Raw genomic sequence first — 21,712 nt, 5'->3', positions numbered from 1 at the left:
AGCTACTGGGAATTTCTAAGTTGAACAATTGTAACAGCTCACACAATGCTGAAGATATTTGAATCTCAACCAGTCAAAGTAAAAAGACACTGGTGAGGGGGGGTCACAGGGAGCTGTTGGGGGGAAGGATATGGGGAGAATTCAGTAGAGACATTGTAAAGGCCACGCCTCATGTCTCAGATTAAACTCGTGCTAGAAAAGCTGTACAACAGTGTGGTGTAGGAAACCCTAGTGGGTCCCTGAGGTCAAAACTATTTTCATAATGATGCTAAGATGTTATTTGCCTTTTTCACTTTTTTTTTTTTTAAGATTTTATTTATTCATTTGACAGAGAGACAGCCAGCGAGAGACGGAACACAAGCAGGGGAAGTGGGAGAGGAAGAAGCAGGCTCCCAGCAGAGGAGCCTGAAGTGGGGCTCAACCCCAGAATGCCGGGATCACACCCTCAGCCGAAGGCAGACGCTTAACGACTGTGCTACCCAGGCGCCCCACTGCCTTTTTCACTTTAATCCACTCACAGTGATGTTTTGCAGAAGCTACATGATATATAAAATATTAAATCCAAACATCATTACATGATATAACAAACATGCTTGTATGTTTGTTTTAAAATATTCCCAGTTAATTTCTAAAGTGGTAAATATTCAATAATTATTATTCTCATAAACACAAACTCTATGGGGTCCTTAATAATTTTAGACTGTTAACAGTTCTAAGACCAAAAAGTATGAGTACAGCCACCCCCAAGTGAAGGTTCTCTAGCCTACCCCAAAAAGCCTACAGAAGCTCCAAATGGTTGGAATGTCTACAATAACTGCCTGCCACAAAAGCTCCCTACTTTTTAAAGGAACAAAATTCAAACTCCTAACAATATAATATCAAAATGCACACTGCACAATCAAAAATTACTTAAAAAAAATACACACACATCCTTTTAAGGAAGAAAGTAAACTAATACTAGTAATAATAAACTAATATAATAATGAGAAATGTCAGACATGGTAGAATTAACAATTACAAATACATACAAGGACTTGAAAGAAAAAAAAACTCAACGAAGAAAAAATTTAAACTACAAGATAAACTATAAAATAAAACTGACTAAAAAATATAATCATCTCAGTGAAAAATCCACTGGATGCATTTAAAAACAGATTAGATACTGCATAATAAAAGTGAGTTTGAGGAGGGGTGCCTGGGTGGCACAGTCATTTGAGCACCTGACTCTTGGTTTCAGCTCAGGTCATGATCTCGGGGTCCTGATACCAAGCCCCGCGTCGGGCTCCGCATTCGGTGCGCAGCGAGTTTGAGATTCTCTCTCCCTCTGCCCTTCCTCCTCATGGTCGAGTGTGCTCACTCTCTTTCTCTCACTCACTCGCTCATATAAATAAACAAACAAACAAATAAATAAATGTCTGTGTGTGCGTGTGTGTGTGTTTAAGTGAGTTTGGGGAATGCAACAGAAACTATACAAACTAAAGTGTGGAGAGAAAAGCAACTGGAAAAAAATCAACAAAGTGAGAGCGATCTGGGGACAGTATCATACAATTTTGCACACATACAACTAAGATTTCAGAAGTGGGGTGTGGGGAACAGAAAAAGAAATATGAAGAAATGGTCAAAATTGCTCCAAAACGGATTTAAAAATACCAACCCACTGATCCAAGAAGCCTAACAGAAAATGTCTTTTTGTATGCAGGTGAGGGCTGAGAAGAATCAACATGGGGAGAGACCAGTGAATGAATGGGTTTTTATTAAGTTCTGTGGTTGGGGTCAACTTTTTATTATCAGTATTCAGAATGGATCAACTAAACTTCATGCCTTAGCCAATAAAAGTATAAAGTATCTTTTAAAGACATGCATTTTTATTTTTACTTTTTCAAGACAGCAGGATAATCACTACAGTTTAAGACCACAAACTTATAGAGGAGTTAATTTTTTCAGGTAACACTTGAAAGGCAGTATTTAAATATTAAACACTTAGATCCTGTCACGTATGTCTAATGATCCCAACAAACAATAACTGATTAATTTTAAGAAATGGAAATAGCATCATAATCCTCATATCAAATTTCAATATATTTTTAACTGATTTAAATTCAAGTATATTTACCTTAATACTGACACAGTATGGATGGTAACACTGACCACACTGAGAACAGGCAAGTAATCTTCCCTCTGCTCCTTGGCCAAAACTGCCACAAACTACACACATATCCTGAAATTAAAAACACATGAACATAATCATTTAGGTTGGAGACTGAGGTAAGAATGTACCAGTTTTGTTCTTTAAATTGCCTTCTTAGCTAATATAGCTATACAGCTAAGTAGTAAATGACTTCGGTGAATCCAGGATAAAGCAGAAAGGGGGAAAGAGGAATTCAAGAGGCGGAAGACCAGAACTGAACTCAAACCTGGTGCAGGGTGAACTTGTCACTGCTAGAAAACAGCACCACTGTGTTGTGCATGGAGTTCTCTTCTTCATCCTTACTCGATGAAACATCAGCAGCAGACACCTATGAAGAGGAAAATACACAGAGAGCACAGTCATACTTTTCACTTGTAGTATACTTAAATGAAACGCGTGAGAAGATTCATATTCAGAACACAATTTTTGCCACGGCCCAGAGTAACAATTTCAAATTAGATTATTAATGCCAAGATAATACCATAAAGGTGTAAGTCCTGACACTTTAATTACCTAATTGTCTCTTTGAAATTACAAGTCCCATGGATCAGGAGCAGTGAGAAAATATAAACTACTGTATGGTGACAAATATAACATAATAAAAACAAACAAACACCCTTTAGTAAGACTTAATTAGCCAGAAATTTTAATGAAGAAACAAGCAAAAGAAACTGTATTATATTTGTGTGTGTGTGTACCTCTATCTATCTATACTACATATACCTACATACATATATGTATCACTCTTTTAGTGACTCTAAAACCTGCCATCTGGCTAGTCAAAACTGAGATGTTCTGTAAGTATAAAATACCTACCAGGTTTCAAAGACTTAAATATCAAACAAAAAAGAATGTAAACATAGCTCATAAATAATTTTGCATATTTTATATATTAAATGTTGAAATAGTAGTATTTTGGATATGTGGGTCAAAAGGAATACATTAAAGTTAAATTTCACCTATTCCTCTTCCTTTTTTTAATGTAGCTACTATAAAGTTTTAAATTGCATATGTGATATACATATATTTCTGTTGGACAGCACTGCTTTAAAATATTATTATTTTGAATAATTTATCAAAATTTCAGTCTTAGCCAAAAGATTACCAACCATAGATATTCATTTCTGGTCATGGACAAACTTCATCACATCAACTAAGTACCCACTGGCTTGTTAATAATTATTTCCAGAATGCTTATCATGAAAAAGACCTCTAAATTAGTTGCTAAAAAAAGAGAACAGGGAGACCAATGCCAAAATTTTAAAATATGGTCCTCTTCCCTTACAATCTAGCCTGGAAAGACAGACATGAAACATAATAAGTTCAAAATATAAAGTAATTGTATTGTTATTCTTGAGGAATGACTGAAAGAATAGCTAAAAAGAAGGGATATATTACAGGAATAATATTTTTCATTGCAAATAACTTTAAAAGAAGTTTTACTGGATAGTACTACTGTTTTATTATAGAATCAACCATAAAAGCAATTTACAGTCATAACTCTCAAGACTACAAGGGAAAACCATAAGTCACCCAAATAGTCACCACTGGGAAATTACTACAACCACAGCAAAGCCAAACTGGAAAATTATGCAGCATTTCAAACACAGTGGTAGAAATTTGTTTTGATTTCCATCAAAAAAAAAAAAAAATCACCAAGCCACTTAGCTGAGTAGAAAAACAAGCTGCAGAATCATATGTGAGGTAGAACACTATGGTACAAAAACACACAAAGCAATTTTATGTAGTCTACTGGTGCATATAATAGGTTGAATCATAAGAAACTGCTGTTCTTCCAGGTCAAAAATGGTTGAAGGCTGGCAACTTCATATGGATCCACTTAATATGTAAAGGCACCAAACTGGTAAAGGGAAGAAAATCAAGACTCAAGAGGCAGCAGTGGTACAAATAACAACTTTGATCTAACAGTATGTTAGGTTTTTTTTTTAAGGAAATATATTCAGAAATTGTTCATCCTGGGGTGCATGAGTGGCTCAGCAGGTTAAGGATCCAACTCTTAATTTCAGCTCAGGTCATAATCTCAGAGTTGTGAGATCGAGCCCCACATTGGGCCCCACACTGGGTTCTACACTGGGCATGGAGCCTGCTTAAGATTCTCTCTCTCCCTCACTCTCTTAAAAAAAAAAAAATGAGTTTTAGCAAGTCAAACAAGATGATTCATAAAGTAAAATATCATTCCATTAGTAATAATTAAGTGTCTACTAAAAGTGAAGTTACCAGTAATTCACCCAAAGGACTAAAGATACACTGAAAACATTAAAATATGAAACTGTGGCAATAGCTAAAATATAGCTCACAGAAGTATACTGACATAAAAAGTATCCATTTCTACATCCCCATCTCCAACACAGAAAACAAAACACGTTTTATAATCGGATGATACCTAGTGAATAGGCTCAAAGATATGATAAAATTTTATTATTTTTCAAAGACAAATTTAATCAGAACACTTTATTTGAAATAAAAAACAAGGATGGACTACAGTATTCCCAGTACAACCAGAAACAAAGTTTGTACAGAAAGCAGCAATATCCCCTAGATTCAAAGAGTATATCTAAATTATAAGTGCTGAAAAATCAAGATTTTTAAACAGCTATTGTACATGTAAAGAAGGAAAACAATATCACGTAGTTTAATGACCCACTGTTTATATTTTATTTCATGACCTTTAAACTACTAGATATATAAAACCTACCTCGAGGGTAAAGAAGGCAATCTTTGAGATTGTGTCCTAATTTTGCCTACATACCTATTGAGATTGTGTCCTAATATTGCCTACATACCTATTGCTCTGATTTATCCTAAAGGTGCCAGAAGTTTTATTTGGCTGGACCACAAATACAAGCCTAAGAGAAAAGAAACCTCTAACCGAAACCTCACAAGTCGGGAATTTCCAAGCAGGGACATAATAAGTAAACAAAAAAAGAAGAGCAAATTAAACTCAAAGTGAGAGAAAGAAAATAGTAAAGATCAGAGTAGATATCAATGAACTGGAAAACAGAAAAAAAATGGAGAAAAATTCATGAAAACAAAGGCTGGCTCAAGATCAATAAAATTTATAAACCAGCAGCAAGACCAATTAGGAAAAAAGAAGACAGAAATCACCAATACTGGGAATGAGGAAGGTGACATCACTACATGTTCTGCAGATATTAAAAGGATAATAGGCCAACAGATTTGTCAACTTATATGAAAAGGATAAATTCCTTGAAAGACAAATTCATATAAGAATAAACAGATAACCTAAATAGCCCTATACCTACCAAGGAAATTGAATATATAGTTAAAATCTTCAAATGAAGAGGGAAAAAGACAGTCTCTTCAACATATCTTATTGGGAAAACTGGACAGCAACATGCAAAAGAATGAAACTGGACCAATTTCTTACACCATACATAAAAATAAATTCAAAATGGATCTAAATGTGAGACCTGAAACCATAAAGATCCTGGAAAAGAACATAGGTAGTAATTTCTCTGACATTGGCCATAACAACATTTTTCTAGATAGGTCCCCTGAGACAAAGGAAAACAAAAGCAAATATAAACTATTGGGACTACATCAAAATAAACAGCTTCTGCCTAGCAAAGGAAACAGTCAACAAAATTAAAAGGCAACCTACAGAATGGGGGCAGATATTTGCAAATAACATATCCAATAAAGGATTAATATCCTAAATAAATAAAGAACTGATAGAACTCAACACCAAAAAAACAAATAATCAAAAAATGGGCAGAGGACATGAACAGACATTTCTCCAAAGACATCCAGATGGCCAATAGATAACATGAAAAAATGCTCATCATCACTTATCATCAGGGAAATGCAAATCAAATCTACAATGAGAGATCACCTCACATCTGTCAGAATGATTAACATCAAAAACACAACAACCAACAGGTGTTGGTAAGGATATAGAAAAAGGAACCCTCTTGGTAGGAATGCAAACTGGTGCAGCCACTGTGGAAAACAGTATGGAGGTTCCTCATAAAGTTAAAAATAGAACTACCCTAGAATCCAGCCATCACACTACTGTATATTTACCCAAAGAATACAAGAATACTAATTCAAAGGGATACATGCACCTCTATGTTTACTGCAGCGCTATTTACAATAGCCAAGATATGGGAGCAGCAGCCCAAGTATCCACTGACTGATGAATGGATAAAGAAAATGTGGTATATACATACACAATGGAATAGTATTCAGGCATAAAGAAGATGAAATCTTGCCATTTGCAAAGACATGGATGGAGCTAGAGAGTATAACGCTAAGTGAAGTAAGTCAGGCAAAGACAAATCCCATATGGTTTCACTCATATGTGGAATTTAAGAAATAAAACAAATGAGCAAGGGGAAAAAAAGAGAGACAGACAAAGTAAGAAATAGACTCTTACTATAGAAAACAAACTGATGGTTACCAGAGGGAGGGGTGTGGGGGGGATGGGTGAAACGGGTGATGGAAATTAAGGAAGCCAGCATTATGCCAATACCAAAAACAAAGAAACTGTAAGAAAATAAGACTACAGACTAACCAATACCCTCATGAACATAGACATAAGAAGTCTAAAATTTTTAGCCATTTGAACCCAACAACATATGAAAAAGAAAAAACCTCATGACCAAGTGCAGTTTATCACAAGAACACGGGCTGCTTGAGCATTAAAAAAAAGCCAATCAATATACTTCACCGTATCAATAAGCCATAAATGCAGAAAAAGCATTTGACAAAATCCAACATCCACACCTGATTAAAAGAAAAACATCTCAACAACTTATGAATAGAAAGGAGCTTCCTCATACTGATTTAAGATGTCTACTGAAAAAATAAAAGAAGGGGCACCTGGGTGGCTTAATTGGCTAAGCCTCTGACTCTTGATTTTGGCTCAGGTCATGATCTCATAGTCATGAGATCACCCATGCTGGGCTCCGCGCTCAGCAGGGCGTCTGCTTGAGATTCTCTCTCTCCACCTCCCTCTGCCTCTTCCCCCACACCCATTCACATGATCTTTCTCACTCTCTAAAATAAATAAATCTTTTCAAAAAAATAAAAAATAAAAACTAGAGCTAACACCATACTCAATGACGAAAGACTAAATGTATTCTCTCCTCAAGATCGAAAAGAAGGTTATCTTATTACCTCTATCCAACACTGTATTAAAGATTATAATAAACGCAATAAAGAATAGAAATGGAAACCCTCCAGATTAAACAGACGTAAAACTTTATTTGCAAACAACATGATCTTAAGTGTCATAAGTGCAGAACACTCAATGGGTTCTACAAATAAACAAGCAGAAGTAATATGGGAGTTCAGTAAGGCAGTAGGATACAAAAATCAATACACAAAAATGAGTATTTCTAATACTAGCAAAAGACAACTACAATTTGAAATTGAGACAACGCTGCCATTTACAATACCATTAAAAATATGGAAAACTTGGAGATATATCTGAGAAATAATGCAAAAGACATTTATGTTGTAAACTGAGGAACATCACTGAGACAAATTTAAAGAGACCTAAAGAAACAGAGAGATACACAATGTTCATGGGTTGAAAGACTCTTCACAGTTAAAACACCAACTTCCCCCAAATTGATCTGTAGTTTGAATGCAAACCCAATCAAGATCTTAGCAGGCTTATTTGCAGAAATTGACAAGCCAATGGTAAAATTCATATAGAAACATGAAGGATTTAGAATAGCCAAAACAACTTTGAAAAAGTAAAAAAAATGGAAAACTAATTGATTTCAATACTAGTTAAAAGTGTAGAAGTATGCAATATAAATATAGTATAGTATTGGCCTAAAGATGGAGAAATGGATCAATAGTATAGCATAGAGATTCTAAAATCAGATCCACAAATACACAGATAACTAAATTTTAAGAACGATACAAAGGCAATTCAGAGAAATAGTGTTCAAACAACTGGATACTCAAATATGATCTTTGATCTATATTTATATTGTACATAAACATTAGCTCAAATTGGATCAGACAGCTAAATGCAACACCTAAAACCATAAAACTTCTAGAAGAAATCACAGAGTATGTTTGTGAACTTGGGTTATGCAATTATTTCTCAGACACCAGAAGCACAATCATAAAAGAAAAAAAATTAAAGAAGGGGACTTCATCAAAATTAAAACATTTGTTGTTCCCAACAAGTTCTTTACCATGTTCAGATTACATAAAGAAAACACAAAACTCAATAAATTAAAAAAAACTACTCAAATTTTTAAAATGTACTAAAGATTTGAAGAGTGACTTTATCAAAGAAATATACAAATAAGCACCTAAAAATCTGACCAACATCATTAGCCATGAGAGAAATGCAAATGAGATATTAACACACTTGCTGCAGTGGCTGAAATTAAGACTAACTAGCAAGTACAGGTGAGTATATGGAGGAAACAGGAATCTCATGCACTCTTGCAAACATAAAATGTCACACCCAACTTAGAAAGCAGCCTCTTCTTAAGCTGAGCATATACCTACCATGTATCCAGCCAGGCCGCTCCTAGACGTTTACTCATGGGAAAACAAAGCATATGTCCACATACAAACTTAAACATAAAAGTTCATAGCAGCGTTTTTTGGCAGTTTTGTTTTTAATAGCCAAAAAATGGAAGCAACCACAATATCCTTTAAAAGGTGAACAGATACACAAACTGTGGCACAAACTGAATGATCCACTTGTTTCCTGAACTTAAAATGATGATTAGAATTTGAAAAACAGGATTATGGTAAAATAGTAAAGTTACCACATGAAATATTTGCCACTGTTTGCCAAATACAGGTTTTTTTCAATACACACTTAATAAAGCCTCGTATACATGCCAATGAGCAAATATTTATCAATCTTGAATTGAAACATATCAAAAATAGTTATAAATCTTCAACATTTTTAGGGTATGTAGTAATCTGCAACATTTCTAATTTCTTCTATAAACTGTATTATAATAAAAAAACTTAAAACATCAACTTAATTTTTTCTTTTTTTCTGTTTTTCTTTTTTAAAGATTTTATTTATTTGACAGAGACAGACACAGCAAGAGAGACAGCACAAGCAGGGGGAGTGGGAGAGGGAGAAGCAGGCTTCCCGCTGAGCAGGGAGCCCAAAGTGGGGCTCGATCCCAGAACACTGGGATCATGACCCGAGCCAAAGGCAGACTAACGACTGAGCCACCCAGGCGCCCCTCAACTTAATTTTTTCAAATAAGCTCAATAATATAACAGGAGTTTGCTTTTACTAAAAATAAAGGAGCAAATATATTATATATATATTTTTGGGAATGGTTGCTATAGAAAGATCAGAGTGAAAGAGGAAGGTAAGAAAAGAGAAAGAGAATGGGAATATAAAATATTAAGAATTAAGTTTAAAAGAAAACCTGATCAGAGGTGTTTTTAAAAAAAAAAAAGGCAAAGTACAGAGAGAGTAAAATAAAAACTTTGGCTTATTTATGTGACTCTTACAATCTAGTAATTTTACAAATGAGATTACCATCATCGGTCAACAAATTAAGGATTATAGCAAAGATAAAGGATACAAGAAATGAGCCTTACCCCAGGTAACACAACTGCCCCAATTCCACTTTTCAATTTTGACCTGCCTCTGCCACCTCGTCCTGACAATCCTGCACCACGGGGTCTCCGCTTCCCTGGAAATCCCGACCCACGGCCCTACATAACAGATAAGGAAAAATCAGCATTCTGCAAAAGTCCAAATTTAAAATCCAATGTGAGAAAAAACACTTTATTAAAGGTTACACAAATACTTGCTTCCCTCTTATTCTGATTAAATGATAAATATTAAGAGACCAGGCTTATTATTTTTATCTTTCAACACATATTATGCAACTTAAAAGTATAAACATAAAATGTCTATGATCTTAGAATCAAATGTTGGGTTTGTTTCTGTGAATGCCCTGCATCAGCAAACCTTGGCCTTCTTTTTCCACTTCCTAATCCTACATTCTAGGTGGCCCACAGCCACAACCCCATCCAATTTGTATTAAATATAGAGCAAGTATTAAGGAAAGACATCCTCGCTAACTCTTCTCTCAGTAATTCTAGCAATAGCTGACATACATTGAGTACTTACTATATACTGGTCTAAGCACTTTTTACTTGCAACTATCTCATAAGGCCAGTACTATTTTATTATCCCCATTTTAGAGATAAATGCACTGAGGGATAAAAAAAGTAACTTGTCTAAAGTCTAGAGCTAGGACCTCTGGCTCCAGTGTCCACATTCTTAACCAGTATTCTGCTCTGCTACTACATTGCATGGAAGCTAATTTTTGCTAGCGTACAATGGTAATTTTCCTGTCATTAAACTTGTCAATTTCCCTACTATTCAATAACTATCTGTATGAACTGGTATACCTCACTCTACCACAGTATTTAGAGGATAATGTATTTAAAGTTTATAGGAAAGCTGATTAAAAGGTAAATAGCTTGCTTTAACGCATCTGGATAGTAATTACTTGAAATGCAAATAACTGATCTGAATTTTTACCCAACACACAAAAATATTCTATAGGAAAACAGGTTAAATTCTCTGATATTTTAACAAATAAATACTAGAGTTATTTGTTATTGTTGTTTTCTTGTTTATACTCAGACTTGTGTATTACTTCCTGAAAAAGCCGGACATCAACACATATTTATAATATTCTATATCGCTAAAATTATTAAAATACTCAGGAAGTCCTGATTTTTTTCCATAAGTTAAACAATATGTCACATTTTCAACTGATATCATTTTTATTGTAGTCTGAAATGCTGAACTTACTACCTACTTAACACGACAGTTTCCAAGCTGATAATTTATGGTTATAATGTGAGCATAAAACAGATCATGAACAAAAAGGAAAGGGGTAATCTTTTTTTCCCTTCAGTGTTAATAATTATAAATTAATTGCCTCTCCTTGTTTTTCTTAAACTGCTCTTCTTTTAGATCTCTTGTGCTTTTTTGAACAAGGGATGGTTGAACTGGATAGTTTTGCCATTGATAAGTACAAAAGATTAAAGTTAAGTTCAATTATTAAATCAGGACTATAATAATCCATTTTTCCCCAGCATCTAAAGACACAGATGAGAATAAGTGAAAATTGGTGGTATTTGCTACAAAACTGTCAAAACATCTTTTATACTCTTAAAACAACTATCTCTACTTTCAACACCTTGCATGGTATCAGAGTGAGCTGAAAAAGAGTTCTAATAGAGATAGAAATAAGAAAGTAGAATCTAGAACTCCTCTGAAATCCTTGATTAGTCTAAAATAAACAGCCTTATTCCAGAATGTAAATACAGAAGATGAAGAAAATTATCTTTCTAGGTAGTAAAATATTTTAACTTTGCAGACGATTAATACTTTTCACATTAATTTTTTCCCCTCTAAAATGCATCAGACTACATAACTTACTTCAAGAACTAGCAGAGTCCTCCATCAATGACATGAGAAAGAGGCCCTATAATTGTGAGGTTATTAACACAGACAGTGAAATCTGCTGAGATTCTGGTATTTCTTCTCCATTAGCACATAATAGATTAGTGTAGTTTTCTTTTGTTCTTTTTCTAAGCAACTTCTTTTTCTAAGCAACAAAATTTTATGATTATCATGAATGAGCAAGTCCTAAATTACTTTATAGCCTATGTGACAAGGATTTTCCCCCATAGAAACACTGGTAATTACGACATAAAAGAAGCAGCCATAAAAAGAAGTTATTAAAAATTCACACTTAAAATCAGTCATGTAAAATCTCAATATAATTTCCTCCTAATCCAGATTTTTAACCGTAAGCATGTTGACTCTTCACACTAAAATTTTTAGATTAAAAAAGTGGCTCTGGAATCTGAACTATTTATCTAGAAAAGAAAGGCTTAATTCTTAACTTCTACTTGGACAAAACCAACCAGAAAGAAATGATATATGAATGTAAATGCAATTTTATTTACCACTTTGATGCTCCAAATGGCACTGCCAGGAAGCTGCCGGGGTTTAAAAATTTCCCGACCTTCTGAAATGTCTGGGGACCAGGAAGGTGGGCTCACTGTATTATGGGTACTCCAAGCCCCCTAGGATATGGCAGGTGAGAAAATAGATGTATAAAACTCAGCAACGTAAAAGGTCAAAGCCAGCAACTGAGGAATTTTAGAACAGCAAAAACAAATGCAGACGTATGGAAATTTAGGACAAATTGCTTCAAGGTAGGGAAAAGAAGCTTATGGCTTACAATGACTTTATACTTAAATGTTTGCAGCTACAATTTACATTAAGTATTTTATTCAGATGGAAACATCAGTACAATGAAACATACTAGGAATCAGGGTTTATATGACATCAACACTGACTCATGAACTGCAATTATAGAACCAAAATATAAATAAAAGTCAACTAAATTCTAAGAATTAACACTTTATATAAGAAACTATTTGGGGATTATCTTCTTCTAACAACTATCACTCTACTGGAAAAGAGAAATAACCTTAACGAATGTTATGCAGACCTATTGCTATGAACAACCAAAGCAGTAGGCAAACAGATGCAATCAGAAACATGAGCAATCTATAGACACATTGACTTTAAACCCTGTAAAGTTAGTTTGCAATCTTCAGATGCAAATATCAGTTATAATCCTAGCATTTAACTACTCTTCCTTCCAGTGACCACTAGTTGCAGTTTTGGTTTTTTATTTCTATTTAGGGGACTATTATCCTTAGATTATATCCAAGGGACTAATTGGTACAGTGAAAAATGTTAAAGCAAATTGTCCTAAATTTGCAAATTACAATGCCTAAGATACTTGGTTATTTATACAAGAAACAATATCTTATTAAAATAGTTAAAATGAAAGTAAGACATTTTACTTCTTAATAACCACATTCAGCAATAACCTAAACTAATCCGATGAAGATGCTAAACAGCGTAAATAAAAATGTCTATTCCACAAAGATAACAATTTAAAGAAAAACACAAAACAAATGTCAAACAATAAAGAACCTATTTTGAATTAGGCAATTCCATAACACATGCTATAACTTTTACCAATTAAGTGACCCAAACTTACAAAACACAGTACTTACCAGGTTTCTAGAATATTATCAAACTAACAAGTAATAACCTATTAATCACATAAAACTACCACCAGGAATTTAAATAATCAACCAAAATAAGAGTTTGACCACCCTATGGGAAGTGGATAATTAATGCAATAACAGTGTTTTGAGAAAAACCACACAAGGAAGAGACTGGTTTCACTTTTAATTAACCGAGCCTCAACCTCAGTGAATGGCTATGCTGATTTTACGGACAAGTGAATTACCTCTTTTTCCCAGTATCAGATCAACTTGCATCTACACCTATGTCTTCTTTCCTGCTGCATCCAGGGTCTTTGGGTAACCTCTATGCTGCCAGAAGTCATTTCTCTATTCTCATCGTACTCAAACTGTCAACTTCTCCATACAGTTCTACTGGGTTCATTCACACCTGTGAATGTTTCTCTGCCCTTCCTTGCTGACCTTTCTGTCCCCCAAGCATGCTCTTCCTCCACCTGACTTTCGAAGCCCCAGTGTTTCCCAGGGCTGAGGCCGGGACAACGTTCCTCTCTGTGTAGTCTCTTCCTAAATGGTATGACCTATCATGAGGGCTGTAAACACCATCTTGAATGTTGTTGTCTCCCAAATTCACATTTCTAGTTCCAACATGTTCTTGCAGAAGTTAATAAGGTTTTCAACATTCTCCTCAGCACGTCCATTCTGTCACACCAAACCTCTCAAGTTTACAACGTCTAAAATCTCTCCCGTACCCAGTTCCATCTCACAATCTTCCCCATCTTCAGAAGTGGACTCCAGACCTCACGTCAAAAAATGGGGAGTCATCTGATCTGTTTTTCCCCCCATCATTCTCCCCTGCCACTCCTTCAATCCAAACCATCAGTACATCAGTATATTCAATCTTCCAGCCAGCTGCTCTTCACAATTCTCCCTACCCAGGATCTGCCTGAAGCCCTTCTCTACACAGCAGCCAGAGAGACTTTGCAAAAATGCAAATCTGATCAAGCAAGACACTACCTTGTTTCAAACCCTTCCAACAGCTCCTCAGTGCACTTAATTTACTGCAAACCTTTCCCACTGCCTCTCTCCAGCCTCATCTTGTGGCCCTCTCTCATGACTGGTATGCCCCAGCTACCTTGGTTTCCTTCACACATGCGGAGCTCCTCACTACTCAGGGGCCTACGGACTCGGCACAACGGCAGCTCTCCACTGCACGGCTGCTGCTTCTGATTCTTCAGGTACAGGCTCAGGCACTTCCTCGTCAAAGAGGCCTTTCTTCAGGGCTCCAGCTGAACTATCACCTACCCTACAACATGTTTTGCATCTTCTCGCTGACTGAAATTTGGGGTCATATATGTTTTACTGTTTCTAATTATTTACTGGTAGAGAATAAGGGCAAGAGATATCTAAATTTAGTTCTCTCCATGTTCCCATTGGTTTTTCTCTGACAATATTTGGCTACTGTATAAAACTCCTTTTGGTGGATCATTTAATGTTAAGTCAGTAAACAGCTCTTAAAACATAACTATAAAAAGTCATACTCTCAGATAATATGTTATTCACCATAATTTAAAAGTTAGCTTTGATGCCAAAATTGTGTCTCATTTTAAAAACATTTACACTTCACAGAACATGGATGAACAAAATGAAGGGCTCCATAGATCAAGAATGTTTGGATGCCATTTCAGGAATAATTAGAAAACCATTCAACTGCTATGAAGAACTTATATAATAAAAGCTTGGGTAATTACATTATGAATTTTAATAAGTATATTATCATAAGACATTGGAAGATAGATTGTGTGTAATTTTATAGGAACTGGAGAAAAATTATGATTATACTTAGATGTTTTGACAATGAAGAAATTACCTAATATATTCTTTAGACCTTAAAACTAAAATATAGTTATAATTATCAGCTTTAGTTATAAATTATTCTACAGATCTCAGCTATGATGAAAAAGAATCTATACCGACAATTCAGAGGTCAGCTTCCCTGTCTACTGAAACATGGTTTACACTGTTACACTTGAATTTATACTTACTACATTTGTATTTATTTGTTGCCATTGGATTAGAAGTTTGATGAGAAAAGACCATTCTTTTTGTTCACCGCTATGTTAAGCATTCTGTTCAGTTCTCCACTGGGCATTTATTTTTTTTAGCTGCCTATATGCATCAATAAGCACTGTACTATGAAACATACTAATTCCCCCATCAGACAGAGCCTACATTCCTGAATTTCCTCACTTAAAAAAAAAAAATTACCAATCCATCCAATGCACTGTTACTCTTAAACTACATACAAAACGAATTAAAAGCAAAAGGGTTCAAAATGTAGCCACGAGAAAACTAAGTTGTAAAGAGAGCTAAAGAGAAGCAACTTGCTATCAAATCCTATAAAAACTTTTAAAAAAATACTTGGTTGAGATTGAATTAGATTCTAACAATAATTATTGAATCCAAAACCTGTTTAAAGTTGGTATTGAGCTTCTTCCTACCTTGAGGCCAACTTCTCAGGTAAATTTATCAACCTGGTAAATTATACAGCTGTTACAAGGGCTATGGGATAGGAAAATGGAAACAATAATGGCAAGTGGAGAAAAGGATATTAAGGTCAACTTTCTATTATTAGAAGCCGAATCCTATGGCTGGCTGTTAAATATCATCAATGTCATAATCAGAGCCCAGGAATATCCTAACCTACTGAAAAAGTTTCAAGAGCAGCCAGAGGTTTGGTGTGTCCTGGGCAGACTTCACACCTCCAAGTCATCCTCACTCAGGTCCAGCCTCTCCCAACATGCTATGCAAAACCAAGGCTGCTATTAAAGGATGAGTCTGATTTAGAGAAAACGAAAACGATGAAGAGAGAGCAGAGAGGACAATTGGCAAGAGAAACAGAAAACCTAAAGCATTTATAATTCCTTTTTGGCATATACATTCTCTCATGTACATTACAGCCACAGCAGCAAACAACTCATTTTTATGACTTACAAATTCTTTTCACATAAATAAGTCTCATATACAAAACTGAGTTCAACATCAAATGGAACAAGAAATTTAGTCCTGATAGTGCTTTGATAAGATGCTATAAAAGTACACAAACAGCTGTTACCAGCTTTATCCTTCAATAATTTAGGAATGTGAATTTGGCTGGTGCTAGCAATGATTTTGGTAATGGCTTTGGAAATATCACAATAGGCACAAGGAAACCAAGAGAAAAGGGATGCTGCTGATCTGTGTTTGCAGCTTGCCACCCCAGAGGGCTAGACATTTTTTTAGGTTTAAAACTACAGTTTTTCAGTGACTTAGAGCAGTGTTTCTTGGACTTTAGCTGCATAGTTTGTAAGCCTAAGTTGAGTTTCCTCTCGCCCCCTCTACTTTTCCATAGTACCCTGGTTTCCTCTCCTGCAGCACATATCACACATAGTGTAATTAATAGGCTATTCAATTCCAAAATCTGTGCAGCCACTAGGTGGCTTTGAACTCAAGAAACCTACTACATACTGTATTTACTGTGACCAGTGTTTGACTCACTCAAGGCCTACAGTTATTTTCACTGGCACATTTCAGTACAAATAATTTTCAGTTGATCTGATTGGTTCTCCAGAGCTACGTTTAATACAGGATTATTACCTCCTCAAGTCATCATTTTCACAGAATATCTGCATTACTCCACAATTCAAGAGAAAGCAAGCAGGGCAGCACTACCACCTGCTACATGTCAGGTGCTGTATATGTGTTGTTAAACTCCAACATCCACCGTACGATGTAGTTTTACAGATGAAGAAACAAGACAGCTGGCAAGGTAATGTGCTTTAGCGTCACACAGACAATAATGGAAAATAAGGATCTGAATCCAAGTAATTGCACTATGGAAATGCGCATGCTGAATTTATATTAACCAATCTTTCTTGGTATCAGTTTCAGTCAAAACTGAGGTAAACTATACAAAATACTTCTTTAAAACGCAGCATAGTATTTACACTAGAATATAAGTGGAAAATCACTCTGGGAAACTACAATGCATCTTTTATTCTCCGTAAAGAATACAGAGTATGTATCTATTTACTAATGAAAGCTTTAATAGATTCTAAGATAAAGTATCAGAAATGTAGGCTTTACCTTACCTAACAGGTATCCAAGAAGGGACAATTAAAACTGTACGGGGTAATTTCTTTCCTTTTAGTGAATGCCACCGTGTATAAGTTATATCAAGCAATGCTTCAAAATTCAAACATTTTAATTAAAAGTGGATATGAAATAATTTAACAAGAACTGAACCTCTCCTTATTTGGACAGTATGATTTATAGATATGCCTTTTTTTAACCTTAAAAACAAAACAGAACAAAAAAATTTTTTAAATCAACAGTGCTAAAGGATTTGTGTTTACAAACCACAAATGCTATTTTAAAAAAGAACGAACGAACGTGCTTACTTGTAATTAATTGTTAATAAAACTACAACCCTCTACAGCTCCCCACCCTGGAGATTCGTTTTTCTCTCACAAGAATAGATTACGAAACTGATTTGTTAACTCAAAACACCTCATTCATTCAAAATGCTATTGCAGTAGGCAGGTATGTTATAAAATTCTATGGTTCGTAATAAAATTAGTTAAATTAATAAAAAATAAAATATCCACTTCACAATGTAATGGAAAAGTGGTTATGATCTAATGAAGTACTATCCTTGGAAACCTACTGTACTGAAGAAATTTCACTTTCTCTGAGAACCCCTCAATACATATCAGTCTTAGAACTTAATGGAAATTTCTAAGCTTTCCATATACATGATGTTAACAAAAATTGATGGAAAAGTAAAATCAAAAATGAAAAAAATTCCTAGAATTTGAAAGTGTTCAAAATATAGTTGAGTACTTATGTTTATTTCTATGAAATTTCACTGAAATATTTACTATTTCAATAAAACATATTTCATAGGTTTAATAAAGCTCTTTCAATACTATCATGAAAGCACTTAGTACATGAGTGTCTAAGCAGAGCACAGTCATGTGATTATATGAAATATTTTTCCATAAAGTTATACAAATAGGATAAATAACAGAAGATGGGCTGAGATTACTATTATCTCAGAATTTCCAAATTAAAATGGATAAATACAACTGTGGAGAAATAAGTAGAAAATGAAAAACACACTGTTACTTGATATGGTGAAATAAAAAATGTTTCCATCCTATTTTCCACTGCTTTTTAAGAGTATTTCTTGTAGTAAGTCAGATGCATAAAAGTAACAACGAGTAGCACATTTCTTTAACTTAGGACTCTACTTGCAGGGCTAACATGAAAGATTACAGGGCTGTTTTATTTGGTGTAGGATGGGGTCATTGCACTGATATGTTTTCAAGGCTCCTCAGGCAATTATAACATGCAGTTGGCCGATAATGACTTTTCTAAACCTAAGGTCCAAAATGGATATACCCACAAAAATATTGAAAAAATGAAACACGAAAATATATATAAATGAATAACTTCAATAAAGGATGAAGAAAGAAAAGCCAACTGATTCACTGGGACAATTTATATGAACCCATCCATGTCCAACCGGCTGGCTGCCTGTCATTGCTTCACCAATTTCCTTCTCCTACTACCTATCATGTCTATATTCTTCTTCATCTTTGGGAAATCCTGTGTCTGAAATGAGGAAGTAAAAACAAGAAAAAGGAACCTTTTCTATCCACAACCATCAGAAAAACTTACATTACTGTTCCTATAGTAAGGTTTTTAAGCATACATCAGAGATACACTTGAAACACCTCATAAAGAAAATAGTATAAATAACACCTAAAATCTTCCATATAAAAAGTATAATATTAAACAATCAACTTCAATGATTAATCTCTTCTAAAGGGAAAATAATCCTGTACAGATTCCATGGTCTCTGTCCTGACCTCTCCGACTCAGAACAGTGATGTATATTTATATACTCTTCCATACTCCAGTATCCCTACACACATACTCATATATATGTACTCGTATGTGTATATACAACAGCATATGAACATATATGTGTACATTATGCATGGCTTCTATATTGATAACCTAATACATGCTGAAAATACACAGTGAATTGTTGCTACAACAAATGGTTTTTACCATCATTTTAAAATGTGTCCTATGAGCAACTGGAGGATGAAGACTTTTCTACTTCAGTACTTAAAAGTAGTGAAAATAGAGCATCATTCTTAATTTATCACTCTTAAATTCAGTTCGTATTTCTTTTCAAATGTTTCTCCTTCTGGAACTAAAATTTCCCTGTTTTTAAAAATGCTTGCCCTTGCATTGTCCAATAAGGTAGCCACTAGTCATGAGGCTACAAAGTACTTCTAATGCAAGTGGTCAGAAATCAGATCTCGAACACTTAGCAGGAAAAGTGAATGTAAAATATCTCATTAATAATTTTTATTATATACAATTATTTATATATTGCTATATTATGTTTATTATATATAATTATATATTTGTATTGTGTTTATTATATATTTATTATATGTAAAAACATTTTAATAAAGTTAAATAAAACATTAAAATTTATTTCACCTGCTTACTTTTAAGTGGGACTGCTAGAAATCCTTAAATTAGATCTATGAGGCCTGCATTATATTTCTACTAGACAGCACTGGCTTAGCCTTCTACTGGCTAATTCCTTTCTCCAGAAAACATTCAATAATCCAATCATTAGCTGTCACATCAAATTTTAAAGCTTTCAGATTTTGTTTCTAATTAAAGTATTCATTTAATTTCTAAGTGAATTCCTTAGAAAACCTCACATAATATTAGAAAATGGTTAAGATAAACATAAAGATTTGACCACCACGAACCAGCATTTAACCAATGAAATGTGCAGTTCTTTGGTTAGGACAGTCTTCACTATACTGTTAAAGACCAGAGAATCTTCAACAAAATATGGAAACACTACTGATGTTAACAATCAAAACACAGCTGAACACCGAAGACTCTTGCTTATATCACAATCACAGCCATGAACATCCATCTCCTTTTATACCCAGTCCCCACTACCAAGAATATGCAAAATAAACACAAACCAAAGACAGAACAGGAATTCCTGACATCAAAGAAATTCATAAAACAGAGTAACAAACTCTGGATTTCCAACATAAAGATATACACTGGAATAGTTCGTCAGCAATAATAAAAAATAAAAGAGCTGTCTTGTTCTACCCCATTCATACTCTCCACAAAGACAGCAGTGCATCACCAAGCGAAGCTTGTTTGCGACACAACTAAAACCAAGCTAAGAGGTTAAATATGCATGAATGGTTTGAGATTAGCATCAGATTACAAAAAAGTAATGAGACAATGGCAACTCAACAGAAAGTAGAATACTACCAGAACTGGGAACTGAAAGAGAATACAGCAGAAGCAATAACAAATATTAGGATGTGGGTCACATAAAATGGGATAAACCTGGAAGACACTCTCATACACATACACGAACACACACTCAGACTCACATGCACATAGATTTTAGAACATTAAGTCAACAGAAGAGTAATCCTAATGGTTTCTCAGCTGGAATAGAAGTCTCTATACAGTAAAATTTGACAGGAATACTTATGATGTAGTATCTTTAAAGAATGTAAATATCTGAACCAAAATTAAATTAGAGATTCAAATTTCCATTGCTAAAAGTTTTTTCAGAGCCAAAACCACGTAACTGTTACTTAACAATTACTTAAAAAAAAAACAAAAGAGTAAGGAGGAGAAGAACTGATTTGAGAAGAAAACCCTCTCTTGGTAGAACATAAAATAAATATCACAGAAAACACTTAGAGAAAGGAATATAGGAAGGAAAGTCTTAGTTTACTCCATATGTCTTTGCCACAGAGAAATAGTTCTCTCCCATGAGGCAATTATTTTGCCTCTGGTATGTAACTTGCTGTCTTTAGAGAATAAAATATATCTGGAATTTAGAGGAGACTAATTCTCACATTAATATAAAATTCTGCTTTTCTACTTATCTTCAGATTCCAAAACTGGATGATCAAGACCAAGATAATTCTACTCCTAGAAAGTCAAACTTTAATCACTGGAAGCAACTTAAATCATGAGACCTGAAACTTCAAATTACCATTGTGACTAAACACTGCACTGTTTGAGATCTTGCCATTTTATAAAAACTTCAGAAAGTAGAAATTTTGTAGAATAAATAAAATATTAGCTACAGTGTCTCACTTTGTCTTCCAGTTAGTTTCACTTAAATCCCACTAAAAAGAACTGGAACTTACCCTTAAAGGGTAGAATCCACACTACTTAGGTCATGGGAAGAACTCCCCTCACTTCCTAAGGATCAACAATGCAATTCTAAGACTTTTCCATGAGAACACTGAACTAAGTCCTAACTTAGGGGGCGGGGGGGTCACAAGGAAGTTAGCAGTTAACAGAAAAATCAAAATGAGA

At 34.5% G+C, this 21,712-nt stretch overlaps 1 protein-coding gene across 1 annotated transcript in view; it reads right to left on the bottom strand.

Annotated features, from left to right (window-relative positions):
- Window positions 1-21,712, bottom strand: part of KMT2C (lysine methyltransferase 2C) — a 271,020-nt gene that overhangs the window by 77,349 nt on the left and 171,959 nt on the right. Inside the window, exons 15-18 of the mRNA XM_040643770.1 lie at window positions 12,173-12,292; window positions 9,776-9,892; window positions 2,415-2,516; window positions 2,114-2,218 (exon numbers count right to left, since the gene is read on the bottom strand). Coding sequence (XP_040499704.1) covers window positions 2,114-2,218; window positions 2,415-2,516; window positions 9,776-9,892; window positions 12,173-12,292 — 444 coding nt within the window. The remainder of the gene's footprint in view (window positions 1-2,113; window positions 2,219-2,414; window positions 2,517-9,775; window positions 9,893-12,172; window positions 12,293-21,712) is intronic.

This window comes from Ursus maritimus, unplaced genomic scaffold, assembly GCF_017311325.1.
Source record: "Ursus maritimus isolate PB19 unplaced genomic scaffold, ASM1731132v1 scaffold_3, whole genome shotgun sequence".
Lineage (NCBI taxonomy): Eukaryota > Metazoa > Chordata > Mammalia > Carnivora > Ursidae > Ursus > Ursus maritimus.
Note: the sequence above shows the minus strand (reverse complement) of the source record. Positions and strands in the feature narration are given on the sequence as shown.